Raw genomic sequence first — 22,583 nt, forward strand, 5'->3', positions numbered from 1 at the left:
ATCCCGGACGGACACGAGGCACGCCAGTCTCCCTTTTGTGGAAGGCTGGATTTCCCGATGCAGGCGATTACAAACGCCGGGAGAGGAAGAAGAAAAAGGAGCTGACCCAACTACAGGCGCTGCACGCAAGGGTACAAGCGCTAGAGGAACGAGACGAGGCCCGCAACGCGCGACCTGCCGAAGCTGCTACACCCGAAGCTACCCCGCCATCTCAGCGAAGAAGCAGCGTGGCTTCCACGGAGCTGCTTCAGGAGCCTGTCTTCACGGCTCCTGCTAGCTACCCCGTGGACTTAATCACGGAGTCTCACAATTGCCATCTTATGATGCAATGGATGAATATGAAAGTCAAGGCGGCTGTTGGCTCTATTGCACGTCCTGAACCTGGCGCAACTTTTCTCTGTCGGCCGATTCCAGAAGGATATGCTAGGGTGATGGTTGATGAAATCACAGAAGGATTTGGGGACCTCCAGCTTGACCACCCTATGGGTGACGGGGAGACTCGGCTGGGTTCTGCTCTGAAGACTCCATGCCTATGGTGGAAGGAGCTCATCAATCTTCCGAACTGGACACCTCCGCCTCCTCCTCCTCCGGCGAGTCAGGGCACTCCACCTCCTCCACCGCCTCCTCCTTCGGCGAGTGATCAGGGCACTCAGCCTCCTTCTCCGGCGTGTGGCGGCACTCCGCCTCCTTCTCGGCCTGCGTCGGCGCGCCCGAGCAGCCACCAGCCTCCTTCTCCGGCGTGTGGCGGCACTCCGCCTTCTTCTCCGCCTACATCGGCGCGCCCGAGCAGCAACCAGCCTCATCCTTCTCCGCCTCTCCAGCAAAGGCGGAAGAGACCCGCCGCCGCCCCGGCTGCTCCGGCGCGTCATAGTCCTTCTCCTCCGCCTCGTAAGCAAGCACAAAAGAAGACAGTCGCAGCCGCTCCGTCTGCTCCGGCGTCTAGCAGTACAGCCATAGGCAGGCAATACAGATTCGGTCCACCTCTCAAGCCTCTAGAGAAGTTACCATACAAGAGGACCATGTAAGAAAAGGCGAAGATCGTGGAAAAAGAAGTGAATGACTTCTTTGAAGGGGTGAAAGCAAAGAGACATCCACCTCCGGAGGAGAAGGTAGACCGGGTGAAAGCAAAGCGCACACTCGATGCCCTGAGGAAACCACCAAAGTCTCCGCCGAAAACCAACTATGAGTGCATTACTGCAAAGGTATATATCGAAGCGGAGCGGTCGGGAAATACTATCAGTGATCGAAGGTTAGCAAAACGATGAGTTGGGAAAAATATTGCCCAGCTCGGCGAACAAGCGGACCAATCATGCCCCCCGCTCAAGGTGTCTAGCGATATCGTCGCTAATGATCCTGGGATGGTGCCCGGTTATAACAATCTTGAAGATTACCTGCCCGACGGTGTACATTATGATTTCTTGGAGGTGGAAGAACACCAATACCATTACGGGAAGCCTCTTGTCAAAGATGAAAAATCTCTAACAACGATGATGCAAAAATTCCATGATTGGTACATGGAAACCTGCAGAGAGTCTGGGGGGACGAATACTTTGTATCTGAGAGTTAAAGAGGAGCACGACCTCGTTAGAATTGATTTGTTGATTGTTCCATTTGAGGAGTTCTTCCAGTGGTTCAATCAAAAGGCCCTCAATAAATTAACGGTCACTTGCTACTGTCTGTAAGTACTACTTCTGTCATTAAGTATCTATATATAGCTCAGCTCTTTCATTGCATGTATATATGATTATCCTCACTATATTATGCAGATTGAAGATCGTTGAGTGCAGAAAAGCAGAAATGTATGATATTGGATTCATTAACCCAAATCTCATAGATAAATTTGAGGTTGAAAAGAACGCCAATGATGCTGAGGCCAACTTGCTCAAATCATTGATAGTAAATCAAAACAAAGATAAAATACTCTTTCCTTACAACTTCAAGTGAGTGTTACTGTCTTGTGCATATTCGGTTTCCCTTATTACTCAAGCGAGGTTATAGTAATGTAATTGATGAGTTATGCATGCGTGCGCAACTTTTACTATATTCGCCTGGAGATTAAGCTTGAGCAGGGACTAGTAATCGTCTTAGACTCGAGACGAAAATCTCCAGAGACCTATGCAGACATGACTAAAATGTTCGAGAAGTAAGTTCAATCGATCATTATCGCACCATATCGGCAATTTTTTGTTCATTTCCTAATATCAAGTAATTGTTTTCTTTGTCTCGCAGGGTTTGGAAAGTATTCACCGCACAAGCTTCGGGACTGCCGGGGGAGCTACGATGGACATACCCGAAAGTAAGTAGTACTAGCTAGCTAGTTCCGCGCATCTCGATCCCGTTGATTCTACCTACTTTCATCAATGCCATTTATAATCTTTCATTATCAATTTGATTGACTTCTATTTCTCGTAAAGTGCTTGTGGTAGGAATAAGGGAATGATTTCTGTGGATACTACGTGTGCGAGTTCATCTACAACGCGACTTGCAAAGATAAGCGGGGCTACTCTAAAAGACAATTTCATGTGCGTAAGATATAATATTCACAATTTCATTTTATTACACCATCATTTCTGTTGAGTTTCATTCATATATATGTATTAACCCCCTTCTTCAAATTAGACGTGGGAGATGCGGAATGAACTCCTACCAGAAGATCGCATGAAAGCAATTCAAGAGGAATTAGCGGGATTCTTTCTTGACCACATCATCAATAAAGCCAGAGAATACTATGTGGACCCTGAGTTCATATTTAGTTAGGGCATTATATTGTAAGAGATCTTATATTGTATATATGTAGCCAGTAGCGCCAGATAGATATACAAAAACTTGTTGTTCGACCAATCTCTCGGAGAAGGAGAGGTCGATCACTTCTCTCATTATGCATGACGAACTTCTGTACTTAATGGTTTCCTTCATTTTCTTACTAGCTAGCGTGTCGATGGCCTCTCTATACGTATAGTACGTAGCATCGACTAAGCACGGAGATAAGAGAGGACACTTTTCTCTATTAATTAATTAGCTACCTAACATAATATATGAAACACCTTAATTAACCATACAAAACCCCCAAATCCACCCCCTTTTAGAAAAAAACAAAAACCCTAACCCCTGAATAGCTGACGCGTGGATGCTTATTGGTCCCGGTTGGTGCCACCAACCGGGACTAAATGCACTCCTGCCTGGACTCGCCACAGCGGCCACGTGGAGGCCCATCTGTCCCGGTTCGTATAAGAACCAGGATAAAAGCCAAGGGCATTAGTAACGACCCTTTAGTCCCGGTTCCGCAACCGGGACAGATGGACCTTATGAACCAGGACAAATGGCCATTTTTCTATTAGTGAAATAACCAGTCCCTGATGTTTGGATTCACATCGAGGCTCATAGTTTTTCTCCAAAAAAAGGTGGAGAGGTTAGTAAAATAGCCCAGCCAACGGGTCGACGTCCCGTCCTTCATAGAGAGATTAGTTAAGGAAGGAATTGTTTTTGCTCAAAAAAAAAGTTAAGGAAACGTAGCTTGTACGTAGGTGTAACATTTTTGCTACTCCATTATCGTTTCGCGATCATCTAATATACATCGTCCCTTTCGCCGGAGAGAAGAGAGGAACAGACTTCCAAAAATGCTACGGTACAGCCAAACGAAACAGCAGCGGCGCAAACATATCAACCATTTATTTCACCATCATCAAATGAGTCTGCCCACGCAACGCGCAAATGCGGAAAGCTCTGTACAATACTCCCTCCATTCTATAATGTAATGCTTCTTTTATCCTCGTGCTTCAACTTTAACCGTAAATTTAACCAGCAAGACCGATTGCGGCGGGAGTAAAAATTATATCAGTGAATTCGTATTCAAAAGAAGTTTTCAACTATATAATTTTTTTCTCCCGTCGCAGTTGGTCTCGTTGGTTAAATTTATGGTTAAAATTGAATTTTGGAAAGCGCGGGCGCACTATATTTTGAAATGGAAGGAATAGCTCACACACTTCATTCCATTCCATGTCCATCACTTGGAGCTGGAGCCATACTTGGCGACGAACGCGGCAATGTTCCGGTCGGAGCTGCCGCCCTCCCGGCTGGCCGCCCGTGCCTTCTCCGCCCACGCGGCGGCGTTCCTCCTGTACTCGCCGCTCCGCTCGCCGGCCATCACCGCCTCGATCCCGCCCGCCACCTCCCCCCTCCGCGCGAGCCCGTCCTGGGCCGCGGGGCGCACGCGCACGCCCGCCCGCCACACGGCCTCCACGTACTTGGCGTTCATCGGCTGGTCCGTCCACTGCGGCAGCGCCACCATCGGCACGCCGGCCACCAGCGCCTCCGACGTCGAGTTCCACCCGCAGTGCGTCAGGAAGCACCCCACCGCCTGGTGCGCCAGCACCTCCAGCTGCGGGCACCACGACACCACCATCCCGCCGCGCGCCGCCACGGCGTCGCCGTAGCCGGCGGGCAGCTTGTGGCTCTCCGACTCGCGCACGGCCCAGAGGAACGGGCGGCCGGCGTCCAGGAGGCCGTGCGCCACCTCGCGCATCTCCGCCGGGTCCAGGTTCGACAGGCTGCCGAAGGAGGCGAACACCACGGAGCGCGCCGGGTGCGTTGACAGCCAGGACACGCAGGGCGCGGCCGTGAGCTCGAAGAGGTGGAAGCCGTACTTGGTGTCCGAGGGCATGCGGTCGTCGTGCACGTAGGACGCCGGCACCGTCGGCCCGATCGTCTTGGCGCGCCACGCCGACGCCATGTACGCCGCCTCCTGCACTCCCAGTCAGTTGCACGTTAACGTCAGTGCTCCTCTCCTCGGCAGAAAATTACACGAACGAATTCGAATTTAGTACTACTGCTTGCTGACTTTTGAGCATCCAGATAAGATAGCAACCAGTATTTTCATATTAAAATAGGACGAACGTGTTGCGTTCTACGTACTTCTATCGGAAAGAATGTATGAGTGGAACAGTGCAAGATTTGTTTCTGACGATCGAAGATTTTGTTGCACCAACCAGAGACTGATGGAGTAGAGAGCTCACCTCGGGCTCGAGCTCGTAGAAAGAGTTGACGAGCACGTCGTCGGCCAGCTCCAGCCCCTTGAACTGGCTCATCACCATCTCGAAGTAGCCCGGGTAGGGGCCGGGCCCGACCTTGAGGAACCACGGCAAGCCCTCCGGCTCGAGCGCCGGCAGCCCAGGCAGGCCGACGACGGTGGATCCAGCCTCCACGGGCACGCCGACCCGCTCGCACCACACGTGGCCGTACACCACGTTGACGGCGCACGGCTGGGTGAAGAAGGCCACGGCGGCGGCGCCGTGCCGCTGCGCCACGCCGCGCGCCCACGGCAGGAACGCGTCGTAGACCACCGCCCGGACGGGGCGCCCCTCCGCGGCCTCGGCGTCTAGGAGCTCCCCCAGCGTTTCCGAACCCGCGGCCTCCAGGAGCCCCAGGTAGGCCGTGACGTCGTTGCACTCGCCGAACCCGCCCGCGTCGCAGCCGTCGGATACGGCGGCCAGGCGGACCGCGCCGACCGCGGCGGCGTCGGGCTTGCATGTGGCGAGGATGTAGCGGGAGACGGCGAGCGTGGGGCGCATGCCGTGGTGCGCGAGGCGCTTGGCGAACTGCAGCATCGGGTGGACGTGGCCTTGGCTTGGGTACGGCAGGAGCAGCACGTAGCCCCCGCCTCTGCCGTCGGCGCCGGCGACGACTTGTTGCGTGTCCTTGCCGTGAGAAGCCATGACTAAGCTAGCTGCGCGTTGCACGTAGCTGTCTGTGTCTTATCGGAGGTTCAGAGCACAGAAGTAGCTAATGTACTCGATAAGGTATATGTATGAATGGCACGACGCGGGAGGAGGCAAATGTGCTGTCGTATGTAGGGAACCAGCCTGTTGTTGCACGGTTAAAAGAACAATGGTATTTTTTGTCCACCAGTGTTCATGTCCTAGACTTGACATTGGTGTCCGTATTATTTCTGTATTTATTTCAATCTTCCGGCGATGTTTTTTCAGTAGAAGAAGATGTTTCCATTGACACGCGTGTGTAATGTCTTTATAAAATCTTAAGATGTTAAGCCGGCTCAGTCTTTCGAAGATGTTTATAAAAATAGAGTATGCATATAAATAGGAAGGTTTTCTGAGGGCATAGAGTGTGCATATGAATAGGAATGAGCGTGACTCGGGTATGTGAGCAATAATTGTACTGTGTTCAACAAATGGGTATGTATATGGATCGACAGCTACGGCATGTATTAACAAACGGCGAGAGTGACGCGGAATGAAAGGATCAGCAGCTAGCTGCACGACGCTACTTGAGTTTGACTTTTGGTGAAGCCCCGTGCTGCACGACGGGCCGGGCGAGCTGCCGGAGTGCTCGCGAGGCCCCTGATTGGTCGCACGCCGGCATCTGCGGGTCGTCGGCGCGCGGCACGCGCTGGAGTTTTCTTTTGCCCGCGGGCGGTTGCTTCTGATGTTGCGCCGGATCACTGGCGACGGCTGCTAGCCGGCGATTGGTTGCATGATGAGGTGGGAGTGCGCTGACCACCGAGCTACGGGCGGTGGTGATATGGAAAGGCAGGAAGAAGATAAGATCGGACAACGCTGTAAGAGCAACTGCAACAGCATCTCTCAAATGTTTGGATAGACCGTTCGGTCGTTGCCCCGTCATAAAATTTGGTCCTAGACAAGCCTCTCAAATGACCCTCAAATGCCCGGGCTGACCGGCACCCTCATATCCAGCCTAAAAATGAGGCGGATATGAGGCGCCCGGGCACGCTCATCAAGTCGGACCCGACCCGTACTGGTCCACCGGACCCCACTTATGTCCGTCTTCATCCTCTCGCCGGAGCAGACCCTATCCACTTCATTTCACTCCCCTCCACCATCCGAGCTCATCTCCGGCGGTTTGCGACATTCTCCGCCATGGCAGGCAGTGCATCGGACTCCGACCAGTTCAGATTCGTCGACTGGGGTGTCGTCCCGTGTGGGTTGGAGGAGGCAATGACAGTCCGCATTGCACTCCGCCGCTCCCGGGAGGACAGCGCCCGACCGACGAATGGATCCGTCCGCCGTGACACCATAGCGTCGACTGGATTATGTATAACTGAGGGTTGGAGGGGTCCGGCACATTCTATGTAACTCTCACGCATAATCCAGTCGACCAAGCCTCCGGTCACCGAGACGTAGGGCTTTTACTTCCTCCGAGAAGGGTCTGAACTCGTAAATCTTGCATGCACAACCTCGCCGTAGTTAGGATCTTGCCTCCTCTTACGTACCCCCTACCTTACTGTCAGACTTACTCCCACGATAGACAGTTCCGGCGACGAGCAAATTCGGCTTGATCCGTACTGCGTCTTCGACCGGTACTTCCACGAGAAGGACGGCAAGGGCGCCGGGAAGAGCAAGGGCAGGCGTGGATGAACTCCACCATAGCCAAACATGCCAAATTTTGATAGTCCGATGGCATGTTTAGTGCAGTGTGATGGAGTAGCCGGCCGATGCGTGTGTGTCGACGTAGTTGCATGAGTTTGTATGGATTTGAGATATGGTAATTGAGGTGTCCGAATGTGGATTGCATTTTTTCAGGAGTGCCCGATGGCACGTCTGCGGGTGTTTGAGGGGCCGGATTTGTCAAGTCCGGTTGTAGATGCTCTAACAAACTCTTAGTTGATATTCATGAGATCTTACATGTAAATCTTTATAATATTTTTAAAATTTCTGTTTCCTCATTTTATATGTTCTGTCACTTGATCCGAAATTTTGTGATGTCTCAGTCAGCTGGGATCTAGCCACGCATTATCAGAATTGTTATTTTTACATCTATGCAAGGGTTCAACGGCGTTGACTGCAGCTCTAGAGTGTTTCCCATAGGGGCACGTGCACTAAGAATTCCCGGCTGTCATCAACATGGTCAATCGGGCTCCGGTAGGGATTCTGCGACATTGGTGCGGCGGTGGTTCGTTTTGGCGGCAATAGTGGTTGTCCGAGAGTCTTGAAATCTCAATGTATTTTTTTATTATGTTCAAGATGCTTTGTACTTCTGCTGAGCTTTGATAATAGATCTGGATCATTTTCGTAAAAAAATATTTAAAATTAGTCTTGCTAAGTCTCAATCGATGCTATATTCATAATATCTTACATTGAGATTCATGCAAAAAAAAATTCTCTCTTGCGTGTTATGTCACTTGACGGGACTTGGTTAAATCTCGATTGACTTTGACCTAGCCATACCCATGTGAAATACTTACCTCACATCTAAGTCTACCACCGTCCGATTCCCTCAAAAAAAAGTCTACCACCGTCCGATGTTTGTTGTGTGTAAAATTCACGCCAGGCTTGATTAGGCTAGCTCGTGGTTGTGCAGCATCGCGTTGTCGTGCCAGTCATGCCTTTTCTGTTCTTCGCCGGGGGGGTCCTCTTCCTCTCACCGTCCCCTGTTCTTCCATTTTCGTGCGACAATGGCGATTCCAAATGAGAGGTGACAGATCTAGTGGACTCGAGGTGACGGGTCTGGCAGGGAACAACGACAGATTAAGTCCTCCCTTCGTTTTTCTCGCGCGAGACGCATGGCCGACACCGCGGCGGCGTCGGGCATGCAGGTGGCGAGGATGTAGCAGGAGACGACGAGCGTGGGGCACAGGCCGTGGTGCGTGAGGTGCTTGGCGAACTGCAACATAGGGTGGATGAGGCCCTGGCTCGGGTATGGCAGGAGCAGCACGTGGCCCCTGCCCTCTGCCGTGGGTGCCAACGACGACTTCTTGCGTGTACTTAAACCTGATCACCAGGGCGGGCCTTCTTCGGGCTATGCTTGTCAAAAGCAAAAGCAAAAATCTCAAGCTCGGGCCCGGTCCAAAACACATGAACAGTGCATTTTAATTGAAATAATATTATTTAGGATATTAAAATAATCAAATATACCTATATTTCAAATAAAATATCTACTTATAGCCATTTCAAGCTTTTTTGGGCTTTTGGGCCAGGTTTCGGGCCAGAAAATGGAGCTCGTGCCCGGCCTAATGCCGGGCTTTCGGGCTCGGGCCTTCGAGCCGGTCTGTCCATGCAAAGGTCTACGTGTCCTTGTCCTGGGAAGCCATGGCTACTTACAGGTAAGCTAGCCGCGTGTTGCACGTAACTGTCTATACCTTATCAAAGGCTCATAGCACAGGAGTAGTCCTTTCGTTCTATTCCTTCGATTTCAAATTACTCGTCGTAGAAATGGATGTATCTAGAACTAAAATACATCTAGATACATCCATATCTGTGACAAGTAATTCGGAACGGAGAGAGTATAATATAGTGCATATAGATTATTTAAAAATTCAAACTTTAGAAACTTTAATCAAATTTATGAAGAAAATTGTTTATATCTACAATACCAAATATACAAAACATAAAATTATATCTTATGATGAATCTAATGAAATATATTTGGCATCCTGGATTCTTCACAAACTTGATAAAAAATTATGAGCTTTGACTTTTTAAACAATCTACACACTACATTATGAGACAGAGAGAGTATACATGACACTGTAGCCGCTGCCGTGTTGGTCCGCACAATCACGACGCCGGAGGAGGCAAATGTGCTGTCGTATGTATATGGACGAGAGCTACGGGATGTATTAACAAATGTGCTCCACGAGACTACTTTTTTTTTAGCATCAGTACAGACACAAGCGCTCATATACACGCGCATACATTCATCTGTATGAACACACACACGCACACCCTATCCCTATGAGCACCTTCGATAGACTGAGTCGGCATATCATCTTGAGATTTACGAAGTCACCGTAGGCGCCTCGTCGTCGACGGGAACGTCTCCTCCCACTGAAAGCGCATCGCCGGAAATCTTGAAATAAATTCAGGAATAATGCGAGCACCAGGATTTGAACCCTGGTGGGTTGATGATACCACTGTCCACCTAACCATCTCAACCACAGGTTGATTCGCGCTCCACGAGACTACTTGAGTTTGACTTTTTGTTGAAGCCCAGTGCTGCACGCCGGGCCGGGCGAGCTGCCGGAGTGCGGGCGAGGCCCTAATTGGTCGCACGTCGGCATCGACAGGTCGTCGGCGCTGCGCGCGTGCTGGAGTTTTCTTTTGTGCGTGCGCAGTTGCTTGTGAATGTCGATTGTCTTTTTTTTCTATACCTTCATAACTTTATTCTTTTTTATGACTAAAAATTATAATGAAATTTCTTGAAAACATCTACTTCGCGGTATCAATCCTTGCTTTAGAAATACTCCAAAGACTTAGGTAAAAAGGCTGCAATTGAATTAGAGCAATGATGTTGTCACTCTTTCACCCGCACAAACATTATCAATAATGGTTTTGAAAGGATCTTGAGTCGCCCATCCGAAAAGATAAAAAGCCTTGATCGATGAATGTACTTGGGCCGGGGATGATCCCCGCCGAATCACTATACCTTTACCATGGTGTCGATGAAAGATTTCACCTTCACGAATAATCAAACCAATAAAAAAGCTTGACACAAACATACACTCATCAGATTTGAATGGTTAGGTCTGTGAGGACGGAAAACTCTCTAATCCCGTGACACCGCCAAAAGAATGAGAGTAAATTTATTCACACAAAATTATGATGATCACTAGATGTTGACGAAGAACATAGAAATCTTAAAGATCCGAGATCCCGCCACCTCTGAGCACCAAGATGGCAGCCGGAGGCGACGGGACTTAGATATCTCAGATGGCGGCGACGATAGTGGCACGAGAAACCCTCGTTGGCAATTGGTTGTCTCAACTTATGAGGTGGGAGTGCGTTGACCACCGAGCTAGGGGCCACGGTGATATGTGAAGGCTAGAAGAAGAGAAGAATCGGCAGCGAGTCGGAGCGATTGGTCGCCTGCTACACCTACAAGCTGGTGCTGGGTTTGGCCCAGCAACACGATAGATCGTGGCTATCTCCTTCTAGCCTTCAACGTTTTTTTTCTTCCCTTTTTTCACATTTTTGCATTCATGTTTTGCTTTATTTCTTTCTTTTGCATATATTTCGAAATATTTTAATTTATCTAATAAAATTGTTTTACATAAAAATTTGAAAAACTTTAATCCCGCATTTGGAAAATGTTAAACGTGTATAGAAATAATGTTTCTAATGTATACAAAAACTGTACAATGTGTGCGAAAACAAATAGACATCAAAACATATATATGAAAACATGTTAATCATGTATTTGAAAAAATGGTAAATGTGTATATGAAAAAAATTCCTGGTAAATACAAAACAATGTACAATGTGTATGGAAAAATTAGACATAAACAAATGTAGGTTTTAAGAAATATTAGTCATGTATTTGAAAAATTATGAACCTGTATACAAAAATGTTCCTCATGTATACAAAAAAATTGTATATTGTGTATGTAAGAAAGTACATATAAAAAAATAAGTTTTAAGAAAATGTTAATCATGTATTTGGAAAATATTAAACCTGTATATAAAAAATGTTCCTGATGTATACAAAATTGTATATTGTGTATGCAAGAAAGTAGATAGCAAAAAACTAAGTTTTTAGAAAATACAGGTCATGTATTTGGAAAATGTTAAACATGTAAATAATTAGCAAAGAAAAATGTATATAAAAATGTTCTTGTTATTTTAAAAAATGTATAATGTGTATGCACAAAAATTGACATCAAAATACATGTTAAACAAATATTTAGATATAGAATGCGTACAAAATAAATGCTAATCATGTACTTAAAAATGTTAAACGTGCCAAAAAAAATACTCCGGATGTAAACAACAAAACCAAATAATTTTTCAATAATGTTTTTAAAACATGTTCAACGTGTGCAAAAGAAATGTTTTATATACATATGAAAAAGTTTCATGTATTTTTCAAAGAAAATAAACGTGCATAAAAATGTCTGTGTTCTATATGAAAAGAGAAAAAAAACAACTAAAACCACCAAATAAACAACGAAAGTGAAGAAATAAAGAAAAACAAAGGAAAGAATAAAAAATTAAAACGAAGACGATGATTGTAAAAAATTGTGATACGAGAAAACTGCCAAAAACAGAGAAAATTGAATAATACCAATGGAAATAAAAAGGAAACAAAGAATCCGAAAGAAAATAGAAGCAAAATAGTGGAACAGTGAAAACCGGGAAAGAAACAAAGAAAAATGAATTAAATAGAAAAATAAACCAAAGAAAACAAAGAAAAAAGGTAGGAAATAAAAGCAGTGGAAACCAAGAAAAAAAAGGTATCGAAGAAATCTTTGCAAAAAGTCAATGGAAACTGAGAAAAACTAAGTAACCCGGTGAAACCCAAGAAAACCGGTGAAGATACAAAGAAAACCGAAAGAAAAAAGAACAAAATACAAGTGCAAGGAAGCTAGAGCGAGCGATGGAACTAGCCAGCGATCGAAACAGGATAATCAAATGAGTCGGCCCAGTTTACGACGGAGGAAGAAAAAGCTTCAGCGAGACAACAGCTATACTCGCTATAAGCGAGATATAATTTTCGCGGAGAAGATTGTGTTGCAGGCAGCAGTACTAACATGGGATACACAAAACCAACTACATAAGGGAATATCTTACTGGACAGGAACGAGAAGTTAGGGTTCCAGAGGCCAGCCGCCACAGATTTTCCTGGCCCCCCTTGCTTCTTGTCGTGCTGCAAGATGATGGGGGGCATTGATTGTCGTAGCCTCTTAGGCATATGAGATGATACTCCGCACGTTGTTGCAGGGATATTTTGCAATATTTCAGTGTGATTCATTGCATGATACATGAATATTTAAAATAATAATATAAAAAGCTCAAACTAAAAATACATATAATTTATTATGCTTGATTACTATATAGTTGTAATTTTTTTATTAACTATAAATAGCATAATAGAATGAAATTTTTTATGTATGTTTGGATGTTGAGATGAGTCTTTTTTTTCATGCATGTTTAATGATAAAGTGGCATGCTTGCATGTAGAGAAATATGATAGTGGGGGTGGGCATTTTCTCATGTATGTTGTGGGATGATGTGGCATGCTTGCATGTTGAGAGAAATAGTTAGTGATGGCTAGCTATTTAGATATAGAAGATTCTGAGATTTTATTAGCATGGTTGGTCTTCATCGGCAATGTCCTGGCTATGTGTTTTCTGAGAATAATGGTACTCAGATTATTTTTTCTATACTATTGCTTTGTCTTATCAGAAGGTACCATGAAGTCGGATATTTGTGTTTCTGCAGGCTTGGTGTGTCTGACTACACGGATTTTAGATTTATGCACTCACAGGTTCGTTCATATTGAGCTGATGAGGTTGTTTTATATTTTCTGGCGCTTTTGTTAGTGTGATCCATTGTGACGACATGTGCCTCTAGGGAATCATCCCCAGCCCAAATATGTTCAACGTACACAACTTTCCATTATTTTGGATGGGCAACTCAAAAGGATTCTAAAATCTCTACTATTATTAAACAAGCAAACATATTCATCGTTAAGTACACCTAACCTTACTTACACATGACAAGACGAGATAATTACAGCCTCATAATCAGGGTCATTTAATTTAATCTAACCGTTAAGATATACTAACCCTTGTCAAAACAGCGTTTAGCAATTTGTCCCGGCGGACGAAAACTCTGCGGGTAACGTTCCCCGGCCCACATCCCGTTCATATATCCTATAAAATAGGAAACAATCACCGCGTGAAAAATAAATTAGACCTTTGAAAAAGAGAAAGTAAATAACTGCCATGCATGCAAAGGAGCAATCGTTGGAAGCTTAATTACCACGCGAGAGAACAGGATCGCATGCACCAGGTTGTTACTGCTCCCGCTAAACAAGGTAGAAAAGGAAGAAAATAAAGCAAAATCATCTTAGATATTCCTCCCAAAAATCCTTCAAAAAAATTCCGCAAATATGATGTTTTAATACAAACAAAGGTGTGGCCCAGCGGCTCTTCACGTCGCTCACCGGCGCAGCGAACGTGCTCACCGCCGACGTCCACGCTGCCATGGACGGGAGCCCGGACAGCTTGGGCTACTGGCACGCCTTCTCGACATGGTATTCCACGGCCGACGTTGTCAAAAGCGATCTCTTCATCCAATCGGACAATAACCTCTCCGCTGCCGCTGAGGGCGTCTTTCATGCTGCTCGGCCATGCGTGCAATGCCTTCTCTCCGGCCCCTGGGACGCCGCCGCGCCGCCGCCGTCTCCCATCATGCAGGATTGGTTGCGATGGCACCACCCGGCGAAAAAAGAGTAGGTCTCGGCCGGCGCGCATGCAGAGGAACCTGGATGGTCAGACAAACTCGGATCACCGCCGGAATCACCATAAATGTACGTGAGTACGGCTCCTTCAAGGGCGAGCATAATTTTTCCTCGAGGGCAGGAGGCTCGCAAGATCGGCCATGCGGCACACATGCATCGTCGATGTCGTCAGGACGGATAGAACACCTTCAGGCTATACTCTTCCTCTTCATCTTCTCCACCTTCATTGTACTCGATCTCACGTGTCCCCAGCGGCCCTGAGAAGAATCCCTACAATATGCATGCATCTTGGCAATTCAATCCCCTCTTATATTATTTAAATCTCAGCCATATAGCCACGTTTGCTGCAGGAACTGCAATTACTTTAGCCAGTGGGATCTATGATGTGAGGGAACGGACATGCCATAGGGAACAAGTCAGTCCCCTAGGTGCTCTTTGTATTACTATCTATTGGCACTATGTCTCACATTTGCTGTCTTTTTGCATATCAGGTTTATGCGTTTTGTGTTTTTATCGAAACTGCTATGATCAATAAAAGGTAGTGAAGTGTTTAAATTTCAGGGGAGTGGTGTGCTACTATGAAGTTGCATATGAGAATAGGCTACCCAAGTGGCATTGATACTCTGGTATTTTGTTAGTTGGTATGGCAGCCTTGATACTCCATATAGGTTTTTTTCTTTTACAAACATAAACAATAGTATAGACTATATTTTCGTTTCAGTTTGAAATTGTGGCAATATAATCTGAACTGAACTAAGTTTTCATTTCAGTCTCAGTTAAAGCTATGCATGTCTATCTCAGTTAAAGCTATACATCTCCATTGATATGCCGCCAGATCATTTCCGTGCGGGCGAACAACAAAATGTTTACTTCCGATTGTCTGGTTCTAATATTTCAACTCTGCTCTCCATTTCACAGCCGCAATATTCACCACTTCATCATGTTTGTTGTTGAGAAAGTTGTCCTCACATGCAGGATGCAACAAATCATTGATTGCATCACAACATGTCTGGCAATTCAAGGTAAATAACCTGAATTTTCACTGCAACATTTCTTACCACTAGAATGCACTGATGTACATGAAATTGAATCATGTTTCGGTCTGCTACTGTTACTTTGCATGAAAATATGCTCCTACATGTGAATGAGCTTAGACCCTTCTATTCAAGTGTCGCACACTACTTATATATACCTTGGAGGTAATTTTGGTTTGTAGGTTATTTGCAAGATTTATTGGCAGGGTTATCTGTAGGTTTTTTGTTTCTTTAAAGCATATTTACTAGATGTGGAAGTAGTTTAGCATCCCTTCAAACTCGAGTGTTTCTCCTAATTAATAGCTGCCCACTGCCTGGTAGAGGTAACTCTATTGATGAATTTATTGTCGTGGGCAAAATGAGTTGAATTTCTTGAGTTCAAGGTTTGTTTTGCTAGCTGCCCACTTGCTGGTAGAGGTAACTCTTTTTGTTGAATCCATCTCATATATATGCAGTGTGGGATGGAGGGAGAGGGAGAAGTTCATCGAGTAGGCATGCCTTTCAAAGACTTGCACATTGTGAAATACTACCTCCGTCCCATATTAGTTGTCATTCAAATGGATGTATCTAGCATTGACATACGTCTAGATACATCCGCTTCAGCGACAACTAATATGGGGCGGAGGGAGTATAACCCACCTATGTGGGTAACCTTTTGAGGAAGAGAGGGGGAGAGAAGTTTATAGTGACAGAATTGAAAATTACAAGAACACATTGCCAAGAATAGCATGTTGTGCAATATAACAAAGAGTACACAGTTATGTCTTTGGAGTTCTTAGGGGGTGAGGGGGGCTGCAAGGGGGGATTGTGAGCTAGATGCACAATTGTGAGCAGTTACAAGCTTAGATTGGGGATATGAATAGGTGCGTATGCATGATACGCTGCAACGCACGGGGAGATAACTTGATTGTTACAAGTGTGAGTAGTCTCATTTCAATATATTGCGATCCATTCTATATTTGTACTCACTTCATTGTTCATAATAGTTGAATTGTCTATGTCCAAAATGCATATGATTTTATTTTGTACGAACACCCTAGATGCCACAACACAGTTACAACTTATAATAACGGGTTCTTTTAGAATTAAATGGAAGTACATACTGATTTTAGCGTCTAGGCAAATGTTTGTAGATTCCCCTTGAATCCGAATTACAGGAAGTGGAGAGTTCACTGAGAGTTCGTGGAAGAAGTCTACATGCCATCATGAGGAAAGAGGGAATAACCGATATGCGATACCAAAGAGTGTAAATTGTAGTTCTATTTTGTTCTTCAAACATGTCTTTTTTTGGGAACCATTTATGTTGTATACTGAAATCATTTCTATACTATAATCATGTTGTTCTAAGACGTATCAACCTAGAATTAGCTTGTCCAGTGACTCGATATGTTTAACAATGGGGGTTTGGAGGATTAGTTGGTAGGTTTAAGCCCAGTGACTCTGATATATTTAACAATGGGGTTTGGAGGAGCAATGTGACCACCATGGTGTTAAATTTACCTAAAAATACAACCTAAGTGATATCACAAACATTGTGTATTCATTTAAATCTCTCTCACACACACACACACACATTGTGCATCCAACATTAAAAATATTTTTTCTCAGACGTGCATTGCACGTGCAAGCTTACTAGTCTAGAAAGGCAGTCAACTTTATGAAAGTGTACTAGCGGTGAAGTCATTGATTCAATCAAATGTGATCTATTTACTGAAGCCTTGAAAACATTTCGCGTTGCAAATTTTAATACCATAGATAATATAATTCAAAATAAAAATCAATGCAGTCCATAGTTATAGGGAAAATACACAGGAGCTCTTGGGTGCTCCACACCCTATATGGATATTAAATGTAAAAATAAAATTCAAAAAAGCTGAAATTTGAGGATGTCAAACCTGGGTTCCCAATCTACTTCGTGTGAAATTTCATGAAAAAATACCAGGAAACGTCTCCGTGATGAAGGAAATATTGTCCGAACAAAAATCCATCCAAACCGTTTTTTCTATATAGGATAATTTTTATCGTTTTTGCCATGAATACGTTTCTTGGTAATTTTTAACGAAATTTCATATGAAACTAGATGAGAACCCAAGTTTGATATCCCAAAATCCTACAAATCCACCTAGGGGTTACTTTGTAATTCCCTAATCTATGAACCGAGGCATTGTATATGTAAGTGTCAAGTTTGAATTAAGTTACAGACCATTTAAAAAACTACAATGTAGAATACACAAGAAAAGGTGGAATAGCACACACAAAGTGCAAATAAGACTTTGCCATATCTACACAAAACACAAACTAGTCTAATGGGAGTGGTCTGACCAAGAATACTTAGGTCCTTGGTTCTTGAACCTCACAAATATGGGTTTCTTCTAGTTTTCATACTTGAGATCTAGCAGTCCATAATGCCAAGCAACATATCATCTCAACAAACAGGAAAACGTTCGATGAGGAAAAATGTATATGCCCCTAAAAAGGGCAACAACAAAAATAAAACCTAGCAATTGATACCAAATTAGTATTAACCCAGGACCAAACTTTCTTTAGGTTGCGACTCACCTTGCTTTATTATTCCTTTTATCTAGATTGCCGCAAATTAGATGATATCATTTCGGAAGCAGGTTTGTTTGAAGGACGACATTAGTTTTTTTTGAAGAAAAGGATGGCATTAGCTAGTTCTCATAGACACAGTGGTCTAGGCAGATATATGGACGTCATTTGCTTCTCTTTAAAACTTTCGTAAGGCATTTATTAAACTTTACTTGTTTATGGTTTATTTCGCTTTTGCTGTGCGCTCGTTTTGACTCTCCGAAGTTGTTTTAGATATATATTGTTGTGGTTTCTTTCGTGAATTGTGTTTTGATACCTAGGGCTTCTCCAAGTCTGACCCTCAAAACAGACCCGGTATCCGCCCGCAGATGTGTTCGGTCATATATGAGAGCCGGCTATACACACTGTTAGAAAAAGGGCCTGTTGTCCTGGTTCGTAAGGGCCTTTTGTCCCGGTTCCTGAACTGGGACTAAAGGGTCGGTACTAATGCCCTGTCCCTTTAGTCCCGGTTCAATCCAGAACCGGGACAGATGGGCCTCCACGTGGCCTGTGCGCGGAGCCCAGGCAGGAGACCCTTTGGTCTTGGTTGGTGGCACCAACCGGGACCAATAGACATCCATGCGTCAGCATTTCTGTGGCTGGAGTTTTTGTTTTTTATGAAGGGGGGGGTTGGGGGTTTTGGAGGGTTAATTTAGGTGTTTCATATATTGTGTTAGCTAGCTATAATTAATAGAGAGAAGTGTCCTCTCTTATGTCCGTGCTTGGTCGACGCTACGTACTATACATACGTATAGAGAGGACTAGACACGCTAGCTAGCTAGTAAGCAAACGAAGGAAACAGAAGATCGTCATGAACATATATGCATACAGAGAGAAGTGATATCGACCACCTCTCCTTCTTCGAGAGATTGGTCGAACAACAAGTTCTTGTATATCTATCCGACACTACCGACTACATACATACAATAATTATCTCTTACAAATATAATCATATGGACTCATGGTCCACATAGTATTCTCCGTCTTCAGCGATCACGTGGTCAAGAAAGAATGCCGCCAATTCCTCTTGAATTGCTCGCATGCGAGCTGGTGCTAGGAGTTCATCCCGCTTCCGAAACATCTAATTTGAAGAAGGGGGTCAATACATATATATATATATATATATATATGAATGAATGAAACTCAACACAAATGATGGTAATAAAATAAAATTGTGAATGTTGTTATTTACATACTTCATATTGTTCGTCAGTGTAGCCGCGCTCACAGGTCGTGTGGCGGATGGACTCGCAAACGTAGTATCCACAGAAATCATTCCCTTGTTCCTGCCACAACCACTTTACAAGAAATAGAGGTCAATCAAACTGATAAGCAAGAATGCCAAATGGTATTGATGAAACTAGCGCTTGAATCAATAGGAGATGCATGGAACATGCTACTATAGTACTTACTTTCGGGTGTCTAAATTGCAGCTTCTTCGGGAGTCCTGGAGCTTTTTTGGAGAATTTTTTCCAAACCCTGCCAGACAAAGAAAACAATTACTTGATATATCAGGAAATGAACAAAGTTGCTGATATGGTGGATAATGATCGATTTAACTTACTTCTCGAGCATTTGAGTCATGTCTGCATAGTCTTGGGGATCTTTTCGTCTTGAGTCTAAGACGATTACTAGTCCCTGCTCAAGCTTAATCTCTAGGAGAATATAGTGGTAACTGCACATGCATGCATAACTCATCAATTACATTACTATAACCTTGACTAATATATAAGGGAAACCGAATACGCACAAGACAGTAACACTCACTTGAAGTTGTAACGAAAGAGTATTATATCTTTGTTTTCATTTATTACCAATGATCGTAGCAAGTTGGCCTCGGTATCTGCGGCATGAAATTTAACCTGAGTTGCATCTATGAGATATGTGTTAATGAACCCAATATCACCGACTTGTCTTTTCTTCAATTCGGCGATCTTCAATCTGCATAATATATTGAGGATGATTATAAATACATGCAATGAAAGAGCTGAGCTATATAGAGAGACTTAATGACAGAAGTAGTACTACTTACAGACAGTAGCAGGCGACTGTTGTTTTATCGAGGGCCAATTGATTGAAAAACTGAAAGAACTCCTCAAATGGAACAGGCAACATTTCAATTCCAACGAGGTCATGCTCCTTTTTAACTTTCACATACAAAGTACTCCTCCCCCAGAGTCTCTGCAGATTTTCAAGTACCAATCATGCAATATTCGCATCATCGTTGATAGAGATCTTTCATCTTTGACGAGAGGCTTCCCGTACTCGTATCTTTGTATCTGCACCTCCATGAAATCATAATGTATATTGTCAGGCAGGTAATCGCCAAGATTGCTATAACCGGGCACCATCCTCGGATCATTAGCGACATTGTCGCTAGGCACCTTGAGCGGGGGGCACGATTGCTTCGCTTGTTCGCCGAGCTGGGAAATTTGTTTCCCAGCTCGTCGTTCTTTCAGCCTTTGATCACTGACAGTACTTCCCGACCGCTCCGCTTCGGCAAATTCCTTTCCAATAATGCGCTCATAGTTTCCTTTCGGCGGAGACTTGGGTGGTTTTGTCAGGGCAGCCAGAGTGCGCTTTGCTTTCACCGGATCTACCTTCTCCTCCGGAGGTGGATGTTTCTTTGCTTTCACCCCTTCAAAATAGTTCCTCACTTCTTCTCGTGCGATCTCGGTGTTCTCCTCCGGGGTCCTCTCATATGGTAACTTCTCTAGAGTCTTCAGAGAAGGACCAAATCTGTATTTCCTCCTGCCTCTGGTTGTACTGCTAGACGCCGGCAGAGCAGATGGAGCGGTTGTCTTCTTTACTTGCATACGAGGCGGAGGAGAAGGACTACGATGCGCCGGAGCAGCCAGAGCGGCGACAGGTCTCTTCCGCCCTTGCTGACAAGGCGAAGAAGGAGGAGGCTGGTTGCTCGGGCGCATCGGCGCAGGCAGAGAAGGAGGCGGAGTGCCGCCACGCGCTGGAGAAGGAGTCGGTCGAGTGCCCTGATCGTCACTCGCCAGAGGAGGAGGCGGAGTGCCCTGACTCGCCGGAGGAGGAGGCGGAGGAGGAGGCGGAGTGCCCTAATTTGCCGGAGGAGGAGGAGGAGGCGGAGGCGTCCAGTTCGGAAGGTTGATGAGCTCCTTCCGCCATAGGCATGGAGTCTTCAGAGCAGACCCCAGCCTAGTCTCCCCTTCACCGGTAGGGTGGTCAAGCTGGAGGTCCTCAAATCCCTCTGTTATTTCATCCACCATCACCCTAGCATATCCTTCTAGAATCGGCCGGCAGTGAAAAGTTGCGCCGGGTTCAGTAGGATAAACTGAGCCAACAGCCACCTTGATCTTCAAATTCATCCATTGCGTCATAAGGTGGCAATTTTGAGACTCCATGACAGCATCCACGGGATAGCTGGCAGGAGCTGTCAAGGCATGCTCCAGCTGAAGCAGCTCGGTGGAAGCCACACTGCTTCTCCGCTGAGATGGCGGGGTAGCTTCGGGGGAAGCTTCGGCAGTACGTTTGCTATGATTTGCTTCTCGTTCCTCTATCGCTTGTACCCTTGCTTGCAGCGCCTGCATTTGGGTCTGCTGCAATTTTTTCCTCCTCTCATGGGATTTGTAACCGCCTGCGTCCGGAAACCCAACCTTCCACGGAATGGAGCCTGGCGTGCCTCGTGTCCGTCCAGGGTGCTCAGGATTCCCGAGGGCCATTGTGAGCTCGTCGTTCTCTCTGTCTGGAAAGAATGTCCCTTGCTGCGTTGCTTCGATATACTGCTGAAGCTTCCTGACTGGTATGTCCATTTGATCATTCATCCAAATGCACTTCCCTGTTACAGGGTCCAAGGTTCCGCCAGCCCCGAAGAACCAAGTCCGGCAACGATCTGGCCAGTTAGTTGTCTTTGGTTCGATCCCTTTATCAACCAGATCATTCTCAGTCTTGGCCCACTTAGGCCGGGCTACGAGGTAGCCACCTGACCCCGTGCGATGGTGATCGATGCTTCTTCTTCGCAACATTTTGCTTGTTTGTCGCCGACATCTTCTTACTCTTTTCCGATGTCTTGTGGGCCACAAATGCGGGCCAGTGATCTCTGATCTTCTCATATCTGCCCTTGAATTCCGGTGTCTCTTTATTTTTGACAAACTTATTTAGTTCTTTCTTCCACCTCCTGAATAGTTCTGCCATCCTCTTAAGAGCAAAAGACTTGATTAATTGCTCTTTAACTGGCTTCTCTGGATCATCCTCTGGCGGTAGGGTGAAATTTGACTTCAGCTCAGTCCAAAGACCATTTTTCTACATATCATTGACATAAGACACCTCAGGGTCTTCTGTAGCCGGCTTTAACCATTGCTGGATACTGATCGGGATCTTGTCCCTAACCAAAACCCCGCACTGAGCAACAAATGCGCTCTTTGTCCGGAAGGGTTCAATCGGTTGGCCGTCGGGCGCGATTGCTATGATCTCAAACTTTTCATCCGAGCTCAACTTTTTTTTCGGGCCTCGTCTCTTTACCGAAGTTGTGCTTGATCCAGAGGGCTAGAAAAAAGAACAAATACTTAATTAATATGTGTACATACCAAAACAATGAATGCATCAATTAGCTAGTCAACAGAAGCTTAACTAATATATATACCTGGCCGGACTCGGTTCGGTCACCGGAGACGTCATCACGGTCTCCTTCTTGCACCGGCATTGGGTCACCAGAGCCGTCCTCACGGTCTCCTTCTTGCACCGACATTAGGTCACCGGAGCCATCATAATCATAGCCAA

General features: G+C 45.4%; 1 protein-coding gene across 1 annotated transcript; it reads right to left on the reverse strand.

Moving 5' to 3' along the window:
* Positions 1-3,648: 3,648 nt before the first annotated feature.
* LOC123107439 (UDP-glycosyltransferase 79) lies at positions 3,649-5,803 on the reverse strand. The gene is made up of 2 exons (XM_044529425.1): positions 5,013-5,803; positions 3,649-4,741 (listed from the first exon to the last, which is right to left on the reverse strand). Exons 1-2 carry the CDS (start codon positions 5,709-5,711, stop codon positions 4,004-4,006), a joined length of 1,437 nt encoding a protein of 478 aa, XP_044385360.1. The 5' UTR covers positions 5,712-5,803; the 3' UTR covers positions 3,649-4,003.
* Positions 5,804-22,583: the final 16,780 nt, after the last annotated feature.

Source organism: Triticum aestivum, chromosome 5A (assembly GCF_018294505.1).
Source record: "Triticum aestivum cultivar Chinese Spring chromosome 5A, IWGSC CS RefSeq v2.1, whole genome shotgun sequence".
In the NCBI taxonomy this organism is placed as follows: domain Eukaryota; kingdom Viridiplantae; phylum Streptophyta; class Magnoliopsida; order Poales; family Poaceae; genus Triticum; species Triticum aestivum.

Excerpts from the sequence above, each read along its gene's own strand:
- LOC123107439 (XM_044529425.1), bottom strand. The coding sequence starts at position 5,711 with ATGGCTTCTCACGGCAAGGACACGCAACAAGTCGTCGCCGGCGCCGAC. Across the intron at positions 4,742-5,012 it reads TCTACGAGCTCGAGCCCGAG|GAGGCGGCGTACATGGCGTC; the intron begins GTGAGCTCTCTA and ends CTGGGAGTGCAG.